The sequence below is a fragment of the Berghia stephanieae genome, chromosome 3 (assembly GCF_034508935.2).
Source record: "Berghia stephanieae isolate SIO BIC M18660-M18661 chromosome 3, UCSD_Bste_1.3, whole genome shotgun sequence".
Classification (NCBI taxonomy): domain Eukaryota; kingdom Metazoa; phylum Mollusca; class Gastropoda; order Nudibranchia; family Aeolidiidae; genus Berghia; species Berghia stephanieae.
The window spans coordinates 77,958,065-77,977,159 of record NC_088362.1 but is presented as its reverse complement, the minus strand read 5'-3'; the positions used below and the strand labels follow the sequence as shown (position 1 = coordinate 77,977,159).

Below are 19,095 nucleotides of genomic sequence, written 5' to 3'. Positions count from 1 at the left end.
AGCGACGTCACTGGTTACAATTGTATAATATTGCTTTACATCCTGGAATAACATAAACAATATTGAGGTGCATTCCCATTCGTAAAATTTCTTCTAGTTAGTAGACAATAATCAAATTAATTATTCACAATGAACTATATTATTCATTCTTGATTTTAAAATCAGTGAAATATCAAATCCATATCAAAGTTGCGCTAAATTACCACATGCATTTGTGTGAACTATGTATTTGTTTCGAGAAAAAAAAGGAAACAGAGAGAAAAACATTAAAACAAGAGTATCGATTATTGCTGAGTCAAGGTAAAAGTCCGAAGCCAAATTCTTTTACTCTTTACTGTGTATTGTCTTTTCTTTTTTTCATTTTCAGGTATTGAAACGGCAATGTTCTGTATCAAGAATAATCTTTTTCATAGATTTCTTTTTCTGGGCTAGCGGTGTAGGGAAAATGTAAATTTATTACAATAATAACCCCACTTTGTTATGAACAGCATCAGGTCCACAGCTCAGCGATAAATTGTCTTATTTTAGGTAATTTTAAGCTTAGTCGGTTGCTGGATGACTAAAATGGTCGCAATGGTCTGGCCACAGCGTTGTATCCTTGGGTAAAGCACCTTACACACTTTCCCCCTCCGGAGTATAATTTCTTCTGTGACGGATAGTGCAAAAGCGACATAACAGGCAACTTATAATTGGATTTATATAACATGCCGACAAATTGTCATGCGCAATAATCACTTGATTTCGTGGAAATGATCTATATAGATGTTCATATTAAAATAAAACAATTGAATAAGAGAGAGAGAGAGAGAGAGAGAGAGAGAGAGAGAAAGAAAGAAAGAAAGAGAGAGAGAGAGAGAGAGAGAGAGAGAGAGAGAGAGAGAGAGAGAGAGAGAGAGAGAGAGAGAGAGAGAGAGAGAAGTAGTAGTATTTTAGAATCCATTCTATGGGCTCATGTACTTTGAAATTATGAAGCGTGAAACGGACAGTACTATTTGTTTGTTCACATTTCCTGGTACCGACACTCTAAAGATACTCAGCCGGTTCTTCACAGCTCTGATTCAAGACCCCATCAATTAGTAGACTAGTTTGGCGTGGGCTAAGGTTCTGTCCCATACAATGTTTCATGAAATGTCTAACTCAGAATGGCGTCACTGTTTTCTTTTCATTGTCTATGGTTTTTTTTTCACTTCGAATTTTATATCTCTATTGTTCGTCGACAATGTTATTGACTTTATTTTGTATTTATTTGCTTATTGGAACATCTGTGTTAGTTTATGGTTTAAATTTGCAAATTGTTTATATTAAACCTTTGGCAATTAAAATATTATCATTAAAAATTAGAAATAAAAGCATGAAACATCATATGAAAGCAGTACGAACGTACACCGAATGGGGATCTACTATCCCCTTTATTTGCCCAGTCCCTACAAATGTGATACTGTTCATTATGAATTTTGGTATATATATATAGAACACCTCATTTCCGGAGTTCGATTATGTATTTCCCTGGTATTCTATATTTATAAGACAGATACTTTTCATAGTGTAATAACAAAGAAATATAGTATATACATAACAGGAAACGGAACAAGGTTAGCTGAATCACAAGATATTTGTATATTACTAGAATTCCCTTGGTCAGTGGGTGTATATTCAACCATGTGATGTTTGCTCGTACTTACTCACATTCTGATACAGTATCAATGTTAGGTGTTATGATTACAGCTTTTATGGAGGGAACAAATGAACAATTGATTAATTGACCTGGAAGTTTTGTTTTATTATTATCATATTATTATTATTATTATTATTATTATTATTATTATTATTATTATTATTATTATTATTATTATTATTATTATTATATTATTATTATTATTATTATTATTATTATTATTATTATTATTATTATTATTATTATATTATTATTATTATTATTATTATTATTATTATTATTATTTTGTTGTTGTTGTTTTATTATATTATTATTATTATTATTATTATTATTATTATTATTATTATTATTATTATTACAGTCTAAGCCAGTGTTGGGGACACCGCTTAATTGGGGCAGCTGCTTTATTGGGACGATTCCTTGGGAATGGATTTTTATTCTACATGAATAGATTCCCATCCGCTTAATTGGGACGGCCCGCCGCTTAATGGGGACGGAATTTACAATGGCTATCCCCACAAAAGAGCTTTTTACGAGTAGTTGTCTCCAATGTAAAATGAGTATGGAAAAATATTTCTATTTCTTACAGAACCAGCCGTATTTTAGGCATCATTATTGTTCAAATTATCTGACTACCAGTGTAAGGGGATTATGCTAAGAAATAAAAGAAATCGAGAGAAAAGCAAGTGTCTAGATTCGAGGGTTCAAGCCAGTGATTAAAGCATTTAACGGTATGCCCTTAGGTAAAACAGTCTGACACTCATCAAACTTATTCAAAATGGGAGATAGACAGAAACGCTGATATTGTCCGAAAATTTTACCAATACTTAATGGGCTTTATTTCTCACTGATGCGCTCTGTTCTATTATCAATGGATTAATATAAAATGTAAAGCATTTAGAACATGTTGTGGATAATTGATATATAAATGTAGTAATTTTACGTATCCATGTTTTCGTTGGCTGTATCAACCGTTAATTAAACTGTATCTTCCCGGTTGACACAATCACAATGTTCTCCACTGCGCTGATGCAGAGAGTCAATTAAACATTTACATTTACCGAAACGTTCACTTTTCTGGGTGAAATCTACTTTGTGAAAGCTGCGTAGGAAATGGTGTAAAATAGACTGAAGCCATTGTATGACTCAAACACGCTATGTCACCATCTGAGGTTAAACCTCCTAGAAAATAAATGGCAATAGCGCATTGCCAGAATTCTCAACTTAGAAATTTCATCTTTGCTGCCTTGAGCTGAAGAACTGCAGGTGTCAGCCATTTTTAAAAACGGGGAATAACTATAACTATGCAAAGAAGAGAGCGAAACTTTTGAAAGTAACCTATTACAAACAAACAATGAGAAGTTTGAGATGGAGAATATATACATTATAGAGATTAGTTCTTGAAGATAATCTAACCGATGCCATACCTACTAACGCAACAATGGATGTCTACGGTTTATGCAATCTTTGCACAGATACAAGAAAAAGCTACAATTCAAAATCATTTTCCTGAAATGTCGTGAATCAATATTTTGTTAAATATGAAAACATACCAAACAGCCTTTAATTTGGCTATCTTTCGAACACTACTGGCTCAAACTGATTAAACATCCCTGAATTCTCTGTGAATCACACAAGCAAAATGATGTTTTGTATACGTATTTAGGCTTCTTCATGTATTATTATACCCAACTTAATCGCAAAATCTACACATTTATTCAGGTTCCTTGTGAGTATGCGATTAATATGCGGAGTGAACAGCAATAATTACAATAATCATCAACCTCGTTCCTCTTCTTCCTCCTCCTCCTCCTCCTTCTCATCATCATCATCATCATCATCATCATCATCATCATCATCATCATCATTACCATCATGATCACCTTTATCTAACACCTTAAAGATCAAATGTCACATAAATGATGAGACATGAGAAAGTCACACAATTTTGCTGCCTAATATTTTGTTTGGCACTGTTTAATACATATTTTAAAAGATTTTGTCTTATATCAGTGCCGGCTCCTTGATTTATCACTTTCATATTTTCAAAATAAAAATGGAGCTAACTCAGGTACCTTCGTCCTCTCGTGTTCAATGTTTGTGATTTGCGCACAGCGAGGGTTAACAGAAGAGAGAAAAAAAAATTAAAAAATAGGCATTAAATCGCTCCAACTATCGAGTAACCTCTGAGGTGTAATGGTAGCTCGTCTGACCGGTAGTCAGGAGGTCTGAGGTTTTGTTCCTAGTCGAGACAGTCAGAATTTTTTTGAAATGTTTTTTTTTGCCTTGTCTTTTTCTCTTTGCTTTTTCTGTTACTGTTTCATACACAATTTTCGGATCTTTGTCAATGTTTTAAATCATTGCATCAATTTAAGCTATATTCATGTTGTCTATTTCCCCTCAGATTATGCAACGATACGCTTTCGGAATTGTGTGACACGGAGGCGCTTTCTGGAACATTGCTCTGAAAAAAATAACCAGTAGATTAATTTATTTTTGGCTCAGGTTACCTAAATTCAACCCATAATGTCAGGGGGAAACGACATCTTTGACTTGTTATCAGGTCCTCCGTCACCTGCAGTTCAACAGCCACTTCAGGACCTACACGTAAACATGGCACTTCCACCACCAAGTTCTTCTAATAACACATTTTCCCCCAACTACAACATCGACTTATCGAGTCTGGGTAGTTTGCAGTCAACACAAACCACTTCTTTTGGACAAATGGGCCAACTAAATGAGTCTTTACCTTTCAGTCCCACGAGCCAACAGAACGGATCACCATTCGACCAGATACCGCAACAAACATCATCGTTTCCCACACAGCAAACCACGCTAACTTTCGGACAAAATACCCAACCCTCTGCATCAGCTTTCGGTCAAATGCCAGGTGGACAAAATACTCAACCCTCTGCATCAGCTTTCGGACAGATGCCAGGTGGACAAAATACTCAACCCTCTGCATCTGCGTTTGGACAAATGCCAGGTGGACAAAATATCCAACCCTCTGCATCAGCTTTCGGTCAAATGTCAGGTGGACAAAATATCCAACCCTCTGCATCTGCTTTTGGACAAATGCCAGGTGGACAAAATACTCTTCTGTCTCCATCAAATTTCGGTCAACTGCCAAGTGGACAGTCTGCGTCGGCGTTTGGACAAATGTCAGGTGTACAGAATATACAACCAGCAATTTTCGGGCAAATGCCTGGACGTCCAAATACCCAACAGCAACCCGCTCCCCAGCAATCAAGCTCACTTTTTGGCCAAGGCAATCAGCAGCCAGATCCTTTCGGACAAAGCATGCCGTCTCCTGCACTATTTGGTCAGAACATACAGCTTTCTTTCGGACAAAGCTCCCAACATGCTTCCCAATTTGGACAAAACGCTCAACTAACTTCACCGTTTGAACATAATGCCCCAGTTACTTCACAGATAGGCCAAAACGCACAGCTCTCACCATCTTTTGGGCAAACATCTACAGGTCAAGGCACACCGCAATCTATGAATCAATTTGGTGCAATTCCTAATCAATCTGGGAATGTCACCCAAGCAGGAGTGAGTAATTTTCAGATCGGTAACACAATGCCCAACATACAAAACCCCAGCGCTCAACAGACGGACCCCTTCGCAATATTTTCTAATTCATCGGGATCCGGAACGAACACCAACTCTACAAATACAAATACTAACCCAAGCAACGAAGATTTCTTTGGCGCATTTTCTAGTCCATCAACATCAATAATTTCCAGCCCTACTGCGTCGATGCCGAAATCTTCATCGCCCTCAGCTCCTGGTGACTCTTTCTTTGACGCTTTCTCCAATAAATCTACAACGGTTGCTAACCCCCCAGCACCGGTGTCTTCCTACAATTCAACAGCTGCTGAACAATCGAATTTTGATCCGTTTGGACTCATGTCGTCTGAAAAGCCGAGACAATTACAAGCATCACCACAGCAGCAACAACAGCAACAAGCACCAGTCGAGCCTCTATTTGACGCATTCTCATCCGAATCTGTCGCTGCACAGTCAGTCCCAGACACACCCCAGTCTCCAAACGTAGAAAACAATGAAGATGACTCAGTGGAGGTCAAGGCCGAAGAGCCATCAACACCAAGCGGAGGAGATCAGATCGACGCTGTCGATTCAACGGTTAAGCCAGAAATTACGGATCCTGTGCTAAGGGAGATCAGTAATACATTTGGAGGCCGTTGGAGGCTCATTAGAAGTGACCCTTATGACGAGTTTCTCAAGAGTGTTGGTAAGAAAGTTTTATTGATAATGTCCATAATTGAGAATTTACGGTAGAACTGCAGCTCTTTTGCTAAAAAAAAAAGGAAAGCATATCACGTGCTCATACTTTTGTGGATGAGAGAGAGAGAGAGAGAGAGAGAGAGAGAGAGAGAGAGAGAGAGAGAGAGAGAGAAGCGGAAAGGGAAAGAGGCAGATATATGTATGCATATACACACAGATGGAGAGAGAGAGAGAGAGAGAGAGAGAGAGAGAGAGAGAGAGAGAGAGAGAGAGAGTTTTAAAGGTCTTGGCCCATGTAAATCGATCTCGAGCAGACTTACAACTGGCGTGCTACCTGTATTGTTTGTGACAACAATCCTGTATGCCGTGTCGAAAAAGAGAGATTTATGCAATAACAAAACCAGCTGCTTAACAGGGCAGCCCATTATATCTTCTTTTTATTTTATTCCGGAGCATTTATATTGACTTTCCTTTTTTAAAAATTTAAAGCTCAACTGATTGCAGGATGATTTATTTTGCTTCATCGTGTATGGGCGAGTAATAGTGTAAGATAAATTTAAAGTAAAACGCATAGGTCTAGAGGTCTAAACCTGCACAAGCAAGACTGAACCCGTGTTACGGGTTAACTTATCACAGTTATGAAATGTAATGGATACATTTTTATGTTGAACGAGTTTTGTTATTTTTTTTTTTTACTTTTCTATTTCGGTAACGATACCACTGTAAACACTTAGATAACCACTCCTCTCGGACGTCGTCATAATGTAAACAATGGCAGTGATTGGTAAACATAGCAAACTACACAGGTTTTACACCGATGGTATGCATCTAAGTAAAATACCCACTGTTCTACCGCTTGATGAATAAAACCCAGCACAGAAATCTATGTGTAAACGTTTACGTTTATAATATGATCGAGAAAATCTTGTGATAACTGGTCACCCATTTGGCGTTTTTTTTCCTTTTTGCTGTTGTTGTTTTGTTTTTGTATTTTTGTTTGTTACTTTTCTCTATGTTGATTAAATATTTCTTGATTTCGGCAGGAGTGGGAATGGTTCATCGTAAGCTTGCCGGGAAAGGAACTCCGGAACAGTCTTTGGATGTAAAGCCAGATGGTCATATTCACGTAACAATACGATCGGCCCTTCACAGCCAGGCTTACGTCTTCAAACTGAATGAAGAAAAGGAAAACCTGGTGGAGAAAACCTCTCAAAGTGTAAGGTGCTATTAAATCTGGCCGAGGTGCACATATTAACAGGTCTAATAACCGAAAGCAATTATGGGCTTGACTCAATATTTTTATTATGGACGAATTTTGTATTGGTTTGGTAGTATTTTCATATTAGCAATAAGCCCACAACAGTTTGGGTCATCAGACCTGCAAATAAGTACTCATCGACCCTAGTCAATGATGATGATATCCCCTCCCAAATCGTAAGCGTCCTATATCACGCAATCTCCACAAAATGTGATTAAAGCTCTTTACAAGGTTTCAAATTCTAACAAATTAATTCGCAGGTGAGCTATTACCTTTTTTTCTTGACACTGGTAATGCTGTTACATGCCAGGGACTTATTTTACACACAAGAATGGTGAGATATTGAGTTGAGGGCCTTTTTTTCCCCCAAGGACTAAACTTTGCAGCCTCTACTGAGGCTCTTGAGCCCATTGTCCATACTTGCACAACTGGACGACTATATGTCATATTTATCCCGTACACCGACAATTCGCCCCTGCGAGTCCTAATAAGTATTAAAGTTAATGAGCAATTTTTTCAACGAATAAGCAGTGAATGTGTGTCTATGTTTATGTTAGGTATATGCGACTCACCACCTCAATATGGTATTTTGTTGGGATGAAACATATGTCATACGTGGAGTTTAAAGTGAAAATGGTTAAAATTAGGAAAACAAATACGAGATTGTTTGGGAATCTACAATCATTCTTCTCAATGAATTGGGCTAATCAAAATCAAATTTCACAGTTTAAACTTAAAAATCATTTTTAGTACCTGGTTTATCTCTGCTGACTCTCAAATGAATGACATTAAGTAAATATATAAACGTATATATAGCGCCTCTCCACGGATTTTACTATGCTAAATGCGTTTCATTTATTCCCCCAGCAGGCCATATGGAACTGTATTTCCATTTCATAGAATCATACAATCGCCCATTAGGCGTCCTTTTCCAACTAATACTAATAATCTTACAACACCTGTCATTGTCCGTAGCCAGCTATTCATACACGTCTGATTAAAATAGGTTTGTCAAACAATATATTCTTCTTATTTAACGCACAAAATAAACCCTTTCCGTCTTGCAGGTGTTCTGTAGTTATTCCAATGGAAAGTTGTTTCTTCAGATGACTCCCAGCGATGACTCTTTTGGCAAGACTCAAGAAGTGGAAAGATACATCAATGAAAACCACGAGATGGTCCAAGTAAGTTGCGTTCCTATAAGAGATTTATATAAGATGTTAAACGAACTTCTTGTGGCTTGCACATCTGAGGATCATAAATTTCTCGTTAAGATAATGTAGTTGTGGTGCCAAAGTTGTCACAATGCAATTAATGTTGTTTTTAAAAAAATCCTTTCACATTATAATAGTACTCGCGTTTTTAAATGTATGCTGTATTATTTATTGCTCTAAAATACATAGGGGAAAAAGGGAAAAGTTCACGATTTATACACATAATCTATTTCATTTTTTTAAAATTTCAATTTTAGAGGATAATGAAAACGTGAAGCTATTTCAAGTGAATGAAATGAAAAAAAATATCTATTAATATCAGGTTTATGGTGTGATATTAATATGTTAATTGAGCTTTCAATAACCTCATTAAATTGACCCATGAAAAGTGATATTCATTTTTTTAAAAAATAGACTAAAAACAAAAGCCCACAACAACAAACAAACCGACTATGACCTCTCTCCGACTTTATACTGAACTATAGACCAAAACGGGACCGGGTCTTGATGAAGATGTGTCCTGACCAATGTGTATTCATTTGCAGGTCTGATAACCCTAATTGTTATGGACCCATAGTTGTAAATGGAAATACTCTCAAATCAAGGCAAAAATAAAATTACAACAAGCATAAATCGAGGCCATAATTGCGATTTGGTTATCGGACCTGCAAGTACATATTATGTATACGGAGATTCTGACACATGATTAACACATGCTCTGTCAAAAACGGCCATAACATTTAATGAATAGATGCATATTTCAATGATATTTCCAAGTCAATAATAATCGTCGATGCGCCCTAAAGTCAGTGCAGAATTATTACATAATTTCAAAAATTTCCCAGGCCTCTCTGATAGGCGATTTAATTGAGGTCTTTGTCGTTATTAGGGAAAGAGGACGGGTTCACGATAGCTCAGTTGGTAGAACACTCCCTTCATAAACAACGGGACCAAGATTGAACTCGAGTGAAGTTGAGATTTTTTAATGACACCCCCCCCCCCCCCCGTCCACCCAGCAGTGATAGGGTAGTTGGCAAAAATTACTTTTCGATGGACTAGCTTCCTATCCAAAGGGTAGTAAGCAATTAATGTTGTCCGTTTCACACTATAGAAACCGCTCGATACCATGTGGCCAACGGCTCTGAAGAACTAAAAAAAAGACTTGGAGAGAGGGAAAGTGGACAAGATCCATTGAGGTCGTGGGAATTTTCGATATCTGGAAAATCATTGTTTCTTCATTTTTATGATGTTATAGCGATCATGAACGTTGTTGGATTACTGTCAACCTATGCACATTTTAATATGCTTTAAAAATATATTTATAACCAAATAAATTTACTGAATGTTTCCATCTTCAAATAGCTGTATTGCCTGTCCAGAGTCAATAGAACAGAAAATCAATATAGAAACGAATTTGTAATTATTATGTGACCCATCGAAGCAATGAAAACAGGATTGCAAATAAATACAGGCGAGACAGAAATGATGAGAGTAAACAACAAGAAATTTCAGCCTATAAACACCACCAAAGAGACATCAAAGATGTCGATAGATTTGTACATTTGGATAGCATAGTAAGCAAAGAGGGAGGAACAGATGAAGACATTAAAAGCCGGATAAATAAATTATTTTATATGGCTCGGAGACATGGCAAGTGACTAGATCCACCACAAATAAGCTTCAAGCATTCATAAACAGGTGCCTCAGAAACATCCTAAATATTAGGTGGTCAGACATTATCACGAATGGATAATTTTTCCAAAAACGAAACCAGTCACCCATTGAAGCGGAGATAAAGAAAAGGAAATGGAGTTGGATTGGCCATACAATCAGGAAGCCTGCAAAACAATATCACCAGACAGGCTTTGAACTGGAACCCGCAAGGAAAGAGGAGTGTTGATCAACCAAAGCAAATATGGCGATGAAACATTGAGACCAAGTTGAAGGTAGCCGGACAAACCCGGGCCCAGATAAAAAAGACCTCCAAAAACCGAGGCAGATAGAAGAGTGCTGTTGCGGCCCTATGTTTTACAGGGAATCAAGAGACTTAAGTCTGTAAGTCATGTGACCCATCGCTTTCAGATGGTATTATTCGGGGAATTTATGATAAAAGATGTGTAATTTGGAGTGAATGTTTATGTTTTATTGAGGAGAATAAATGGAATTCCCGAAGAGACAAACATCAAAATTTCACATTTCAGGTTAATTTGACTTTAAAATCATATTTTGGTATCATAATAAAAACCCGTCAACCAATCTAAGCCCTTTAGCATGTTAAAAAAATAACTAAATGAATAGATAAATTTACAATATCTATTTTCTTCACTTTAGATACATTCTGCAGGAGTCGCATCTTGCCGTCGCTACTTCTTAAAACTTGACGGAAATATTAAAAGGCCAACTTCACTTCAAGTCTCAGATTCTAAATCAGAGGAAACTTCTCTGGCAGCTGGCACACCCTCGCCGACCGTTCAATCGCCCCTACCTGTCCAACTAGTTCTGCAAACGAAAGAAGCTCCAAAAAGCCCAAATATTCACCAAAGATCTTCTCCTGTAGTGGAAAGCCCTCCTATTTCAAAGCCATTGAAATCCCCGGTAGCAGTTGTGGATTTGTCGCAGTCAGTAGCGGCATTGGGCATGCAAAGTTCGTCACGACCGACCTCAACTTCAACATCCCCAACTCCAGCAATTAGTCCAGGTCAGCTACTGCTCCAAAACCTCCAGAGTGATTCCGCTTCTGGTGAGGGCGGAGAGGCTAATGCATTTGACATACGTATGCCGGACGCTGGGAATGAGACTAATGAGGAAAAGTTGATTTTTGCTATGAATGGCGGCATAACCGAAGAGTCTGAAGCTTAGATCATTATAAATTCTTCATTTTGTTTTATTATTATTATTATTATTATTATTATTATTATTATTATTATTATTATTATTATTATTATTAATATTATTATCATCATCATTATTATAGTTAATATCAGAGCATAAAATTACGTAATATTTGCCATACCATTGCTACTACTACTTCTACTACTACTACTACTACTACTACTACTACTACTACTACTACTACTACTACTACTACTACTACTACCACCACCACCACCACCACTACTGTTGCTAATACTAGAATAATCTTGGTCACATTACCACTACTACTGCTATTGCTACTACTACTACTACTACGACTACTACTACTACTACTACTACTACTAATAATAATAATAATGCTGCTGCTGCTGCTACTAATACTACCACCACCACTACTCTTTCTCCTCCTGCTGTCGCTATTATTGGTTCCTGTACAGTAGATAATAAATTTAAACTAAAGAAGGGGTTAAACCTGGGACGTTTTTTGCTTTGCACTTTTCCTTTTTATTCATTTCGCTCGTTTCATAATATTACAGTCCACAATTTCAGACAACCATGTATGTGTTTAAGCGAGGATGGGAAAATGTTAATGTTTTATTGAGCTGTAACTTACTTTTTTAAAGGAAATTATAAGAATCATAACTATGTTCTTTCCCTACCACACCCCATCCCTATCCTTTTATTTTTTTCACCATTTAAATTAGTGACCCATCGCCTCTGATATTATGTTGAGTTAATCAGAGGTCAAAAAGTTAATTTTAATTTAAAATGATCAGAAATATGACAATTGATAGTTTTTTTTGTTTGTTTTGTTTTGTTTTGGTTGATATTTATTTATTTTTATTGGTAAATAAAAGAAATGGTATAATTTATCCTAAAAAAAAATAATCAAAAATCAAATATACTTCAACTAAATTTAATACTTTTTGGCTGTAAATTAAATTTTCAATATTAAACCTGACATGATACTGGTTTGAGAAGAGGAATCACATTTATCATTGCCATGTGTTCAACACATTACAATAAATACTGTTTAATAGAAAGTCATTTGTCTCTGCGGATTTTCTCTTTAATGGTCTTAGTGTGCTAGGGACATATTTAGATAAACATTCTAGATCTACAATTAAAAACAAACTAGAAAATGTAAGATAAAGCGGACTGGATCACATCCAGAACAAATGTAAATTCCAAGCGCATACTATCATTCTATTTAGTTTGGGATCACATACAGTCTCATCCAGACACAAGGATTACACTAAGAGGAATGCACTCAATTGCTTACATAACATTATATCCAAAACATAAAATACAACAGTGCATAATAAGGAGATAATTTACAATGAAAAATAATATCATCTCCAAAACTATAACCATACATTTGACTTGGTTACCTCCCAGCCATGTATTTTTTTTTTTTTTTTTTTAAGGGTTTTACGGCGCTTGCAACACATTTAGGTTATATCAGCGCCAGTAAAAAGGAAGAAAATGGGATAGTAAAAAGTTATAGAATTACAATTAAGGCACCCAAGAAAAAGTAAGACATAGGGGAACTGGGAACAACTAGGGATTAGATGTAGATTCCAAGAGCAATCATCATTGTACTTAGTCTGATATCACCTATAAGTCTCACCAAGACACAAGCACAAGATCCAACAAAGAGGAATACACTCAAATGCTTACATTTCATTATACATTAAAAATAACAAATTTAATAATACATAACAGAGAGATGATTTACAAGGAAGAAAATATCATCTCCCAAAACAATAACTATGCATTTGACTGTTTCCCTCCCAGCCAAGGACTCCGGCCAGGGTCGGGACAAAACCAAGCAATCTCATACCAAGACAAAGACAGAAAAGCATGTTGGAAAACAGATATAAGGGGATAGAAGACACGGTATGTACCTCCCTGCCCACTGTGGAGGTAGGGAACCCCACCCAGCCTCCCAGCCATGGACTCCGGCCAGGGACATGGCAAAACCAAGTAGTCTTATCCCAAGACAAAGACAGAAAGCAAGTTGGAAAGCATATAGGGGGATAGATACCAGCAAGTCACATCCCTTTCCATTACGGGAGGACAGAAGACCCAACCCAGTCTCATTGTCATAATACAAATATTAATTGGTTATATTGTTTTTGTTTTTAAGGGTTTTACGGCGCTTGCAACATATTTAGGACCTATCAGCGTCAGTAAGAAATAAGAAAATGGGATGGTAAAAAAAAAGTTGTAGAATTACAATTAAAGCACCAAAGAAAAAGTAAGACAAAAGGGGAAATGGTTCAAATGGAGAACAGGTATATTTTCCAAGGGCACACAATCACTGTACTTAGTTTGAGATCACCTACATGCCTTAGTCGGACACTAGCACAGGTTCCCACGACGAGGAACACACTCAAATGTTTACAAAACATAATTCATATCTAAAACAAGAATAATACACAGCATAATAGAGAGATGATTTACAAAACAAAAAATATCATCTCCCAAATTTCAAACTATACATTTGACTGTTTTCCTCCCAGACAGGGTAAGGACAAAACTAAGTAATATCATTCCAAGACAAAGACAGAAAGCAAGTTTGAAAACAGATATAGGGGATAGAAGACACAGTAAGTGCCTCGCTGCCCACTATGGGAGGTCAGGAACCCCACCCAGAATTGGTTATATTCGACGTGCACGCATTTGCAGGTCTGATAGCCGAACGCGATTATGGGCTTGATTTAACATTGTTGTAATGGACAATGTTTTGTGTTGGTTTGAGAGTAGTTCCATTACAACAATGAGACCACAACAAATTTGGGTTATCAGTATCAAACCTGCAAATAAGTACACGCCGGTTAGATTCATAAGGAAAAAAATACAAAACAAAACAAAACAAAAACAAAGGAAAATAAAATAACAGAAATAGATCTATGCTATGAAATCCATTGGATTGGTTTTGGTTTTTAGAAGTTCGTCGGCCCTTGCTGCCCTTTTAGGTCATTTAAGTCAAAGGAAAAGAAAGATGACACACAGGGCAGCTAAGATGGGTCATGTTTGTTTTTAAGGGTTTTACGGCGCTTGCAACACATTTAGGTTATATCAGCGCCAGTAAAAAAGACGAAAATGGGATAGTAAAAAGTTCTAGATTTACAATGAAAGCACCCAAGAAAAAGTAAGACAAAAGGGGAACTCGGAACAAATAGGGATCAGATGTAGATTCCAAGAGCACACCACCAATGTACTTAGTTTGAGATCACCTATAAGTCTCATCTGGACACAAGCACAAAATCCAACAAAGAGGAATACACTCAAATGTTTACATTATACATTCAAAATTACAAATATAACAATACATAACAGAGAGATTATTTACAAGGGGAAAAAATCATCTCCCAAAACAATAACTATGCATTTGACTGTTTCCCTCCCAGTCAGGGCCAGGACAAAAGCAAGTAATCTCATTCCAAGACAAAGACAGAAAGCATGTTGGAAAACAGATATAAGGGGATAGAAGAGACAGTATGAAGATGGGTCACATGCGTCGAAGAAAAAGGAAAACAGAATGGTGAAGCTTATAGAAAGACAGAAGGAAAATCCTAGCATCAGTCAACCCATGTGCAAAGTCTGAACCATTCGGTGTTAAATAGACGCTGGCAATGGAAATCGTTCACAAGGAGTTACTCAGATAATTTCTATTACACATCCACTACAAGGAATGATTAAAAAATATATTACTCTCAAAAACCAACGTAGCAAAAATAATTTGAATGAAATCGTCTCTCTCCAAGACTAAAGAAGACGGCATAGATGAGAACATTTGTAGGGAATAGAATAGAAAAGACCATACAAGTAAGCAACTCCCTCCTCCCCGTGCGGGAGGAGGGGGGGAGGAGTGTTGTTGAATTACTAAAAAAAAGAACCTCTAACACATCAAGCTTTAATGTGTCCATCAAGTCATTTATTGCACACTTTGAAGCATGGTGGTGGAAATCATAATGGTTTACAGTAGCAATACTGATATGATAAATATTAAATCCTGGGTTATGACAACATCCAAAATACATTAGAAATAGTATATTATAATGATGGTGGGTGTGTAATAACGAAAATAAAACAAGACAGCATGAACTGCTTCATTAAGCAAGCACAGTAAAATAGTCATACAATAATGTGAAATTTTGCCCTTTGTATTTTGTTTTTTTCATTGCCTCTCTAACAAAATCACTTTACAAGGCAATATGACAACTAGAATGGTTAAAGGATAACCCCCTAACTTCTTTGATATAATGGTTAGAGAAAAATGCCCATAATTACGAAAACAATATATAAAACCAACACTCATGATACCAAACAGAATAATAAGGGTCCTTCTCATGCCCAATTAAAGTAATAATAATATGACAATTTTTTTTCATTTTGGCCAGGAAACTTTCCCTTCAAATATTCATCGTTTAAAATCACTTTCAACTTGCAAAAAAAAAAAAACAAACAAACAAACCCCAAACCCCTTCCCAAAAAGAACTATCCAGCTAACGCTTATTTGAAGTTGCTGTTTGAGACCGTTTGGTAAGATGAAGGTAATTTCAATCAAATGATATTTGAAGGAAATGTTTTCTGGCTGAAACGAACAAAATTATTTGTCAGACTAGCCAGTCTTGTGAAGACCATATCAAGCCATCGAAGATAAAACCAAACGCAATTCCTCTATCATTCCCTAAATACAAGGTCCTTATCCCAACTTTGAAGTATACTGATTGAGACTAAAATTAAACTGGTCACATGCATAACTTTTGAATGATTGCTTTAAAGGATAAAAAAAAAAAACAACAACAACAAACAAATAAATAATAAACGACATGACCTCAGGAGATTCATATCATTCCAATTTTTGTACCACTAACCTACTGTCATTGCTGGCAGCTGCTTAGTGTGTTCAAAATTTCCAGTTTTATCATTCGTGACCAAGGGACAGAAAGCTGCATGAAAGGAAACAACAGGTCCATGGAAAATGCATTGCTTATATCTATTTAGCAACCCTCGTGGTCTTATAGGTCCCATCACCCATTTAAACATCATTGACAAAAAAAAAAAAAAAGAAAAGAAAAAAAATAAAGACCAAAGTTCAGACCCACCATCATCTGAAATCCCTTTAGAAATTTATCCCAATTTCTATAGCGTAAAAGGGACAATACCAATTGCTTGCCACCCTTTGGATAGGATGTTAGTCTATTGCAAAGTACTTTCTGTCAGAACTAATAGTCTCAGCTACCTGATTATGGCTGGGCGGACTGAGGGAGAGGGGGTGTCAGAAAAATCTCAACATAACAGGGCCCTTTGCATGTGAAGCAAGTACTCTATCAACAAGCTGTCAGGACCCCCCCCCCCCCCTTTCCACCTCCACATTCCGTTAAAATCTAACACTATGAAAATTGGTGAACAGAGAGGTGAAAGGGACTGGTTTGTCATGGCCCCAATTGTGAAAGTTTCTAGGTCAAGTAAGTTAGGCCCAATGTGGAAAGAGGAAGACTAGAAGAAAAGAGGTCAACGAATAAGCCCTTGGTATAGAGATCCCCAAGATGAATGTGCAGAAGCTGTATACTTGGAAAATCAGCCCAAGGCAGAAGGAGATGGAGACCTGTTGTTGACAGCCAACACTTTAAGACATAAGTACAATAACATAACACATTTTTTTTTTAATGTGACCAGAAATATTGTTTCTTCTAATAAAAATTGACTAAAATAACGCTCATGTTGTCCAAAATCTTACATTTGCAATTTAAAGAAGCCTCAAATTTGAGACTTTTTGACAAGCTTTGGCAACAAGCGATCAATATTTGAAGTAAAAGTTTTCAGGCCTAAATGGAAAAAAAATGTTTGTTTTGTAGTAAAACAACAAATAAAACTGAGCTGGGACGACATATTAATTAGTCATTTGGAACAGGTATTCAAATTACGAGTTATCAAACTAAACAGTATTCATATCTCATTCGACAACCGACCGATTCCTTATATTTCACAACGTAAACAATAAATATTTATCATCACATTATATTTTGGTGAAAATATCACAATATTATTTCTTTTTAAAATGTTTTTTTTAATACAACAAACATCATAATAGGAAAAAAAAAAAGAAAAGCTGCATGGATATTCGCCTAATTGCCTGGGACAAAAGAACTTTGATTTAAACCTCAGGATACTGTGAAAGTTGTAGAAAATTATATATGAATTTCATGATTCATGGGAAATGAGTATGTGGTAAACCTGTGAATTATATAATCAGAACAATATTGATGATGGTGATGAAGAAGAGGATAATGATGATGAAAACAACAGCAATACGGTGCAAGCTGATTAATTATAACAGATCTATTCTGCAATAATTGGTGTAATTTGGCCTTTTCTGAGAGTCCTCATGACAAGATCATTGGTAGGTATTCTTTGATTTGATTTTGTCTGATTTCAAAAGTGAAACGCTAAGTGAAACAGGTCATGTCAGAATCAAGTCATGTTTGTTTTTAGGGGTTCTACAGCATAATATAACACAGTTTAGGTCTTATACTAGCAAGTCATAAAGATAATAAGATAGAAGATTACAAACTCAACACCTACCACTACATTTATTTAAAAAATGGTACTTCTCAACAGGGAAAGAAATAATAGTGTTCACTATACCTAACGTAAGAGATTACTGTTTTGTTCCCAACAGGATTCAAGAACACTTCAATGCTTCCTACCATGAAAGAGAGGAGAATTAGTGAGAATTAAGTAATTTATAAACAGTTTTCTACAATTGTATTAACTTAAAACTTCCTCTACAATAATGGGAAATGAAACTGCTAAAGGCTTCAGAGATAACAAATTTTCAAAGATTTGTTGTATTAAGCTGCAGGATACATGGTAATGCATTCTATTTCACAATAACAACAGATAAAATAAAGTATTTCTGTCTCCTATCTCCCGCACCAAAACCAAATCTTTTCATTTCAGTGGCGTTTCCAGTGATTTCCACTAACAATTTGCACAAGAATATAATATATACTTTAATGAAAGAGTGTGTCATATACGTATATATATTAACAATAAGGTTCAATTTTGAAAGCAAGCAGGCACTAGGGTTAGACTTTCATCATAGTTACTGACATTGAGACACACCAATTATTACGATCATATGCATGTTACCTTATTTACATTTAACATCAAACATGTCATCAAAGGATAATGTCAATTCAAGGATTACAAAATGAGAAAACCAACATGATCATTCAATTGCTTGTTTGTTTGTTTTTAAGGGTTTTACGGCGCTTGCAACACATTAAGGTCATATCAGTAAAAGGGAAGAAAATGGGATAGTAAAAAGTTCTAGAATTACAATTAAAGCACCCAAGAAAAGGTAAGACAAAGGGGTATTTGTTCAAATAGGAAACAGATGTAGATTCCAAGAGCACACTATCAAAGTTTGAGATCACCTAAAAGTCTCATCCAAACACGAGCACACCAACCAAGAGGGATCCACTCAAATCTTAACAAATAATATGTAATATGTAAACAAAACATAATACAGTGCATACCAGAGAGATGATTTACAAGACAAAAAAATATCATCTCCCAAAACTCTAACTATACATTTGACTGTTTCCCTCCCAGGTTGGGTATCCGACCAGGGCCTGGACAAAACCAAGTAATCGCATTCCAAGACAAAGACAGAAAGCATGTTGGAAAACAGATATAGGGTGATAGAAGACACAGTAAGTGCCTCCCTGCCCACTATGGGAGGTCAGGAACCCCACCCAGCCAGCATGATAATTCAATTTGAGACTTCATAATATATACAAATA

The 19,095-nt window shown here is 36.3% G+C and overlaps 1 protein-coding gene across 1 annotated transcript in view; it reads left to right on the top strand.

Annotated features, from left to right (window-relative positions):
* Window positions 1–12,319, top strand: part of LOC144968511 (uncharacterized) — a 28,491-nt gene extending 16,172 nt beyond the window's left edge. Inside the window, exons 2-5 of the mRNA XM_078906964.1 lie at window positions 4,080–5,933; window positions 6,970–7,142; window positions 8,252–8,368; window positions 10,730–12,319. Of these exons, the coding sequence (XP_078763090.1) occupies window positions 4,202–5,933; window positions 6,970–7,142; window positions 8,252–8,368; window positions 10,730–11,257 (2,550 nt within the window). The 5' untranslated portion in view covers window positions 4,080–4,201 and the 3' untranslated portion in view covers window positions 11,258–12,319. The remainder of the gene's footprint in view (window positions 1–4,079; window positions 5,934–6,969; window positions 7,143–8,251; window positions 8,369–10,729) is intronic.
* The last annotated feature ends 6,776 nt before the right edge of the window (window positions 12,320–19,095 follow it).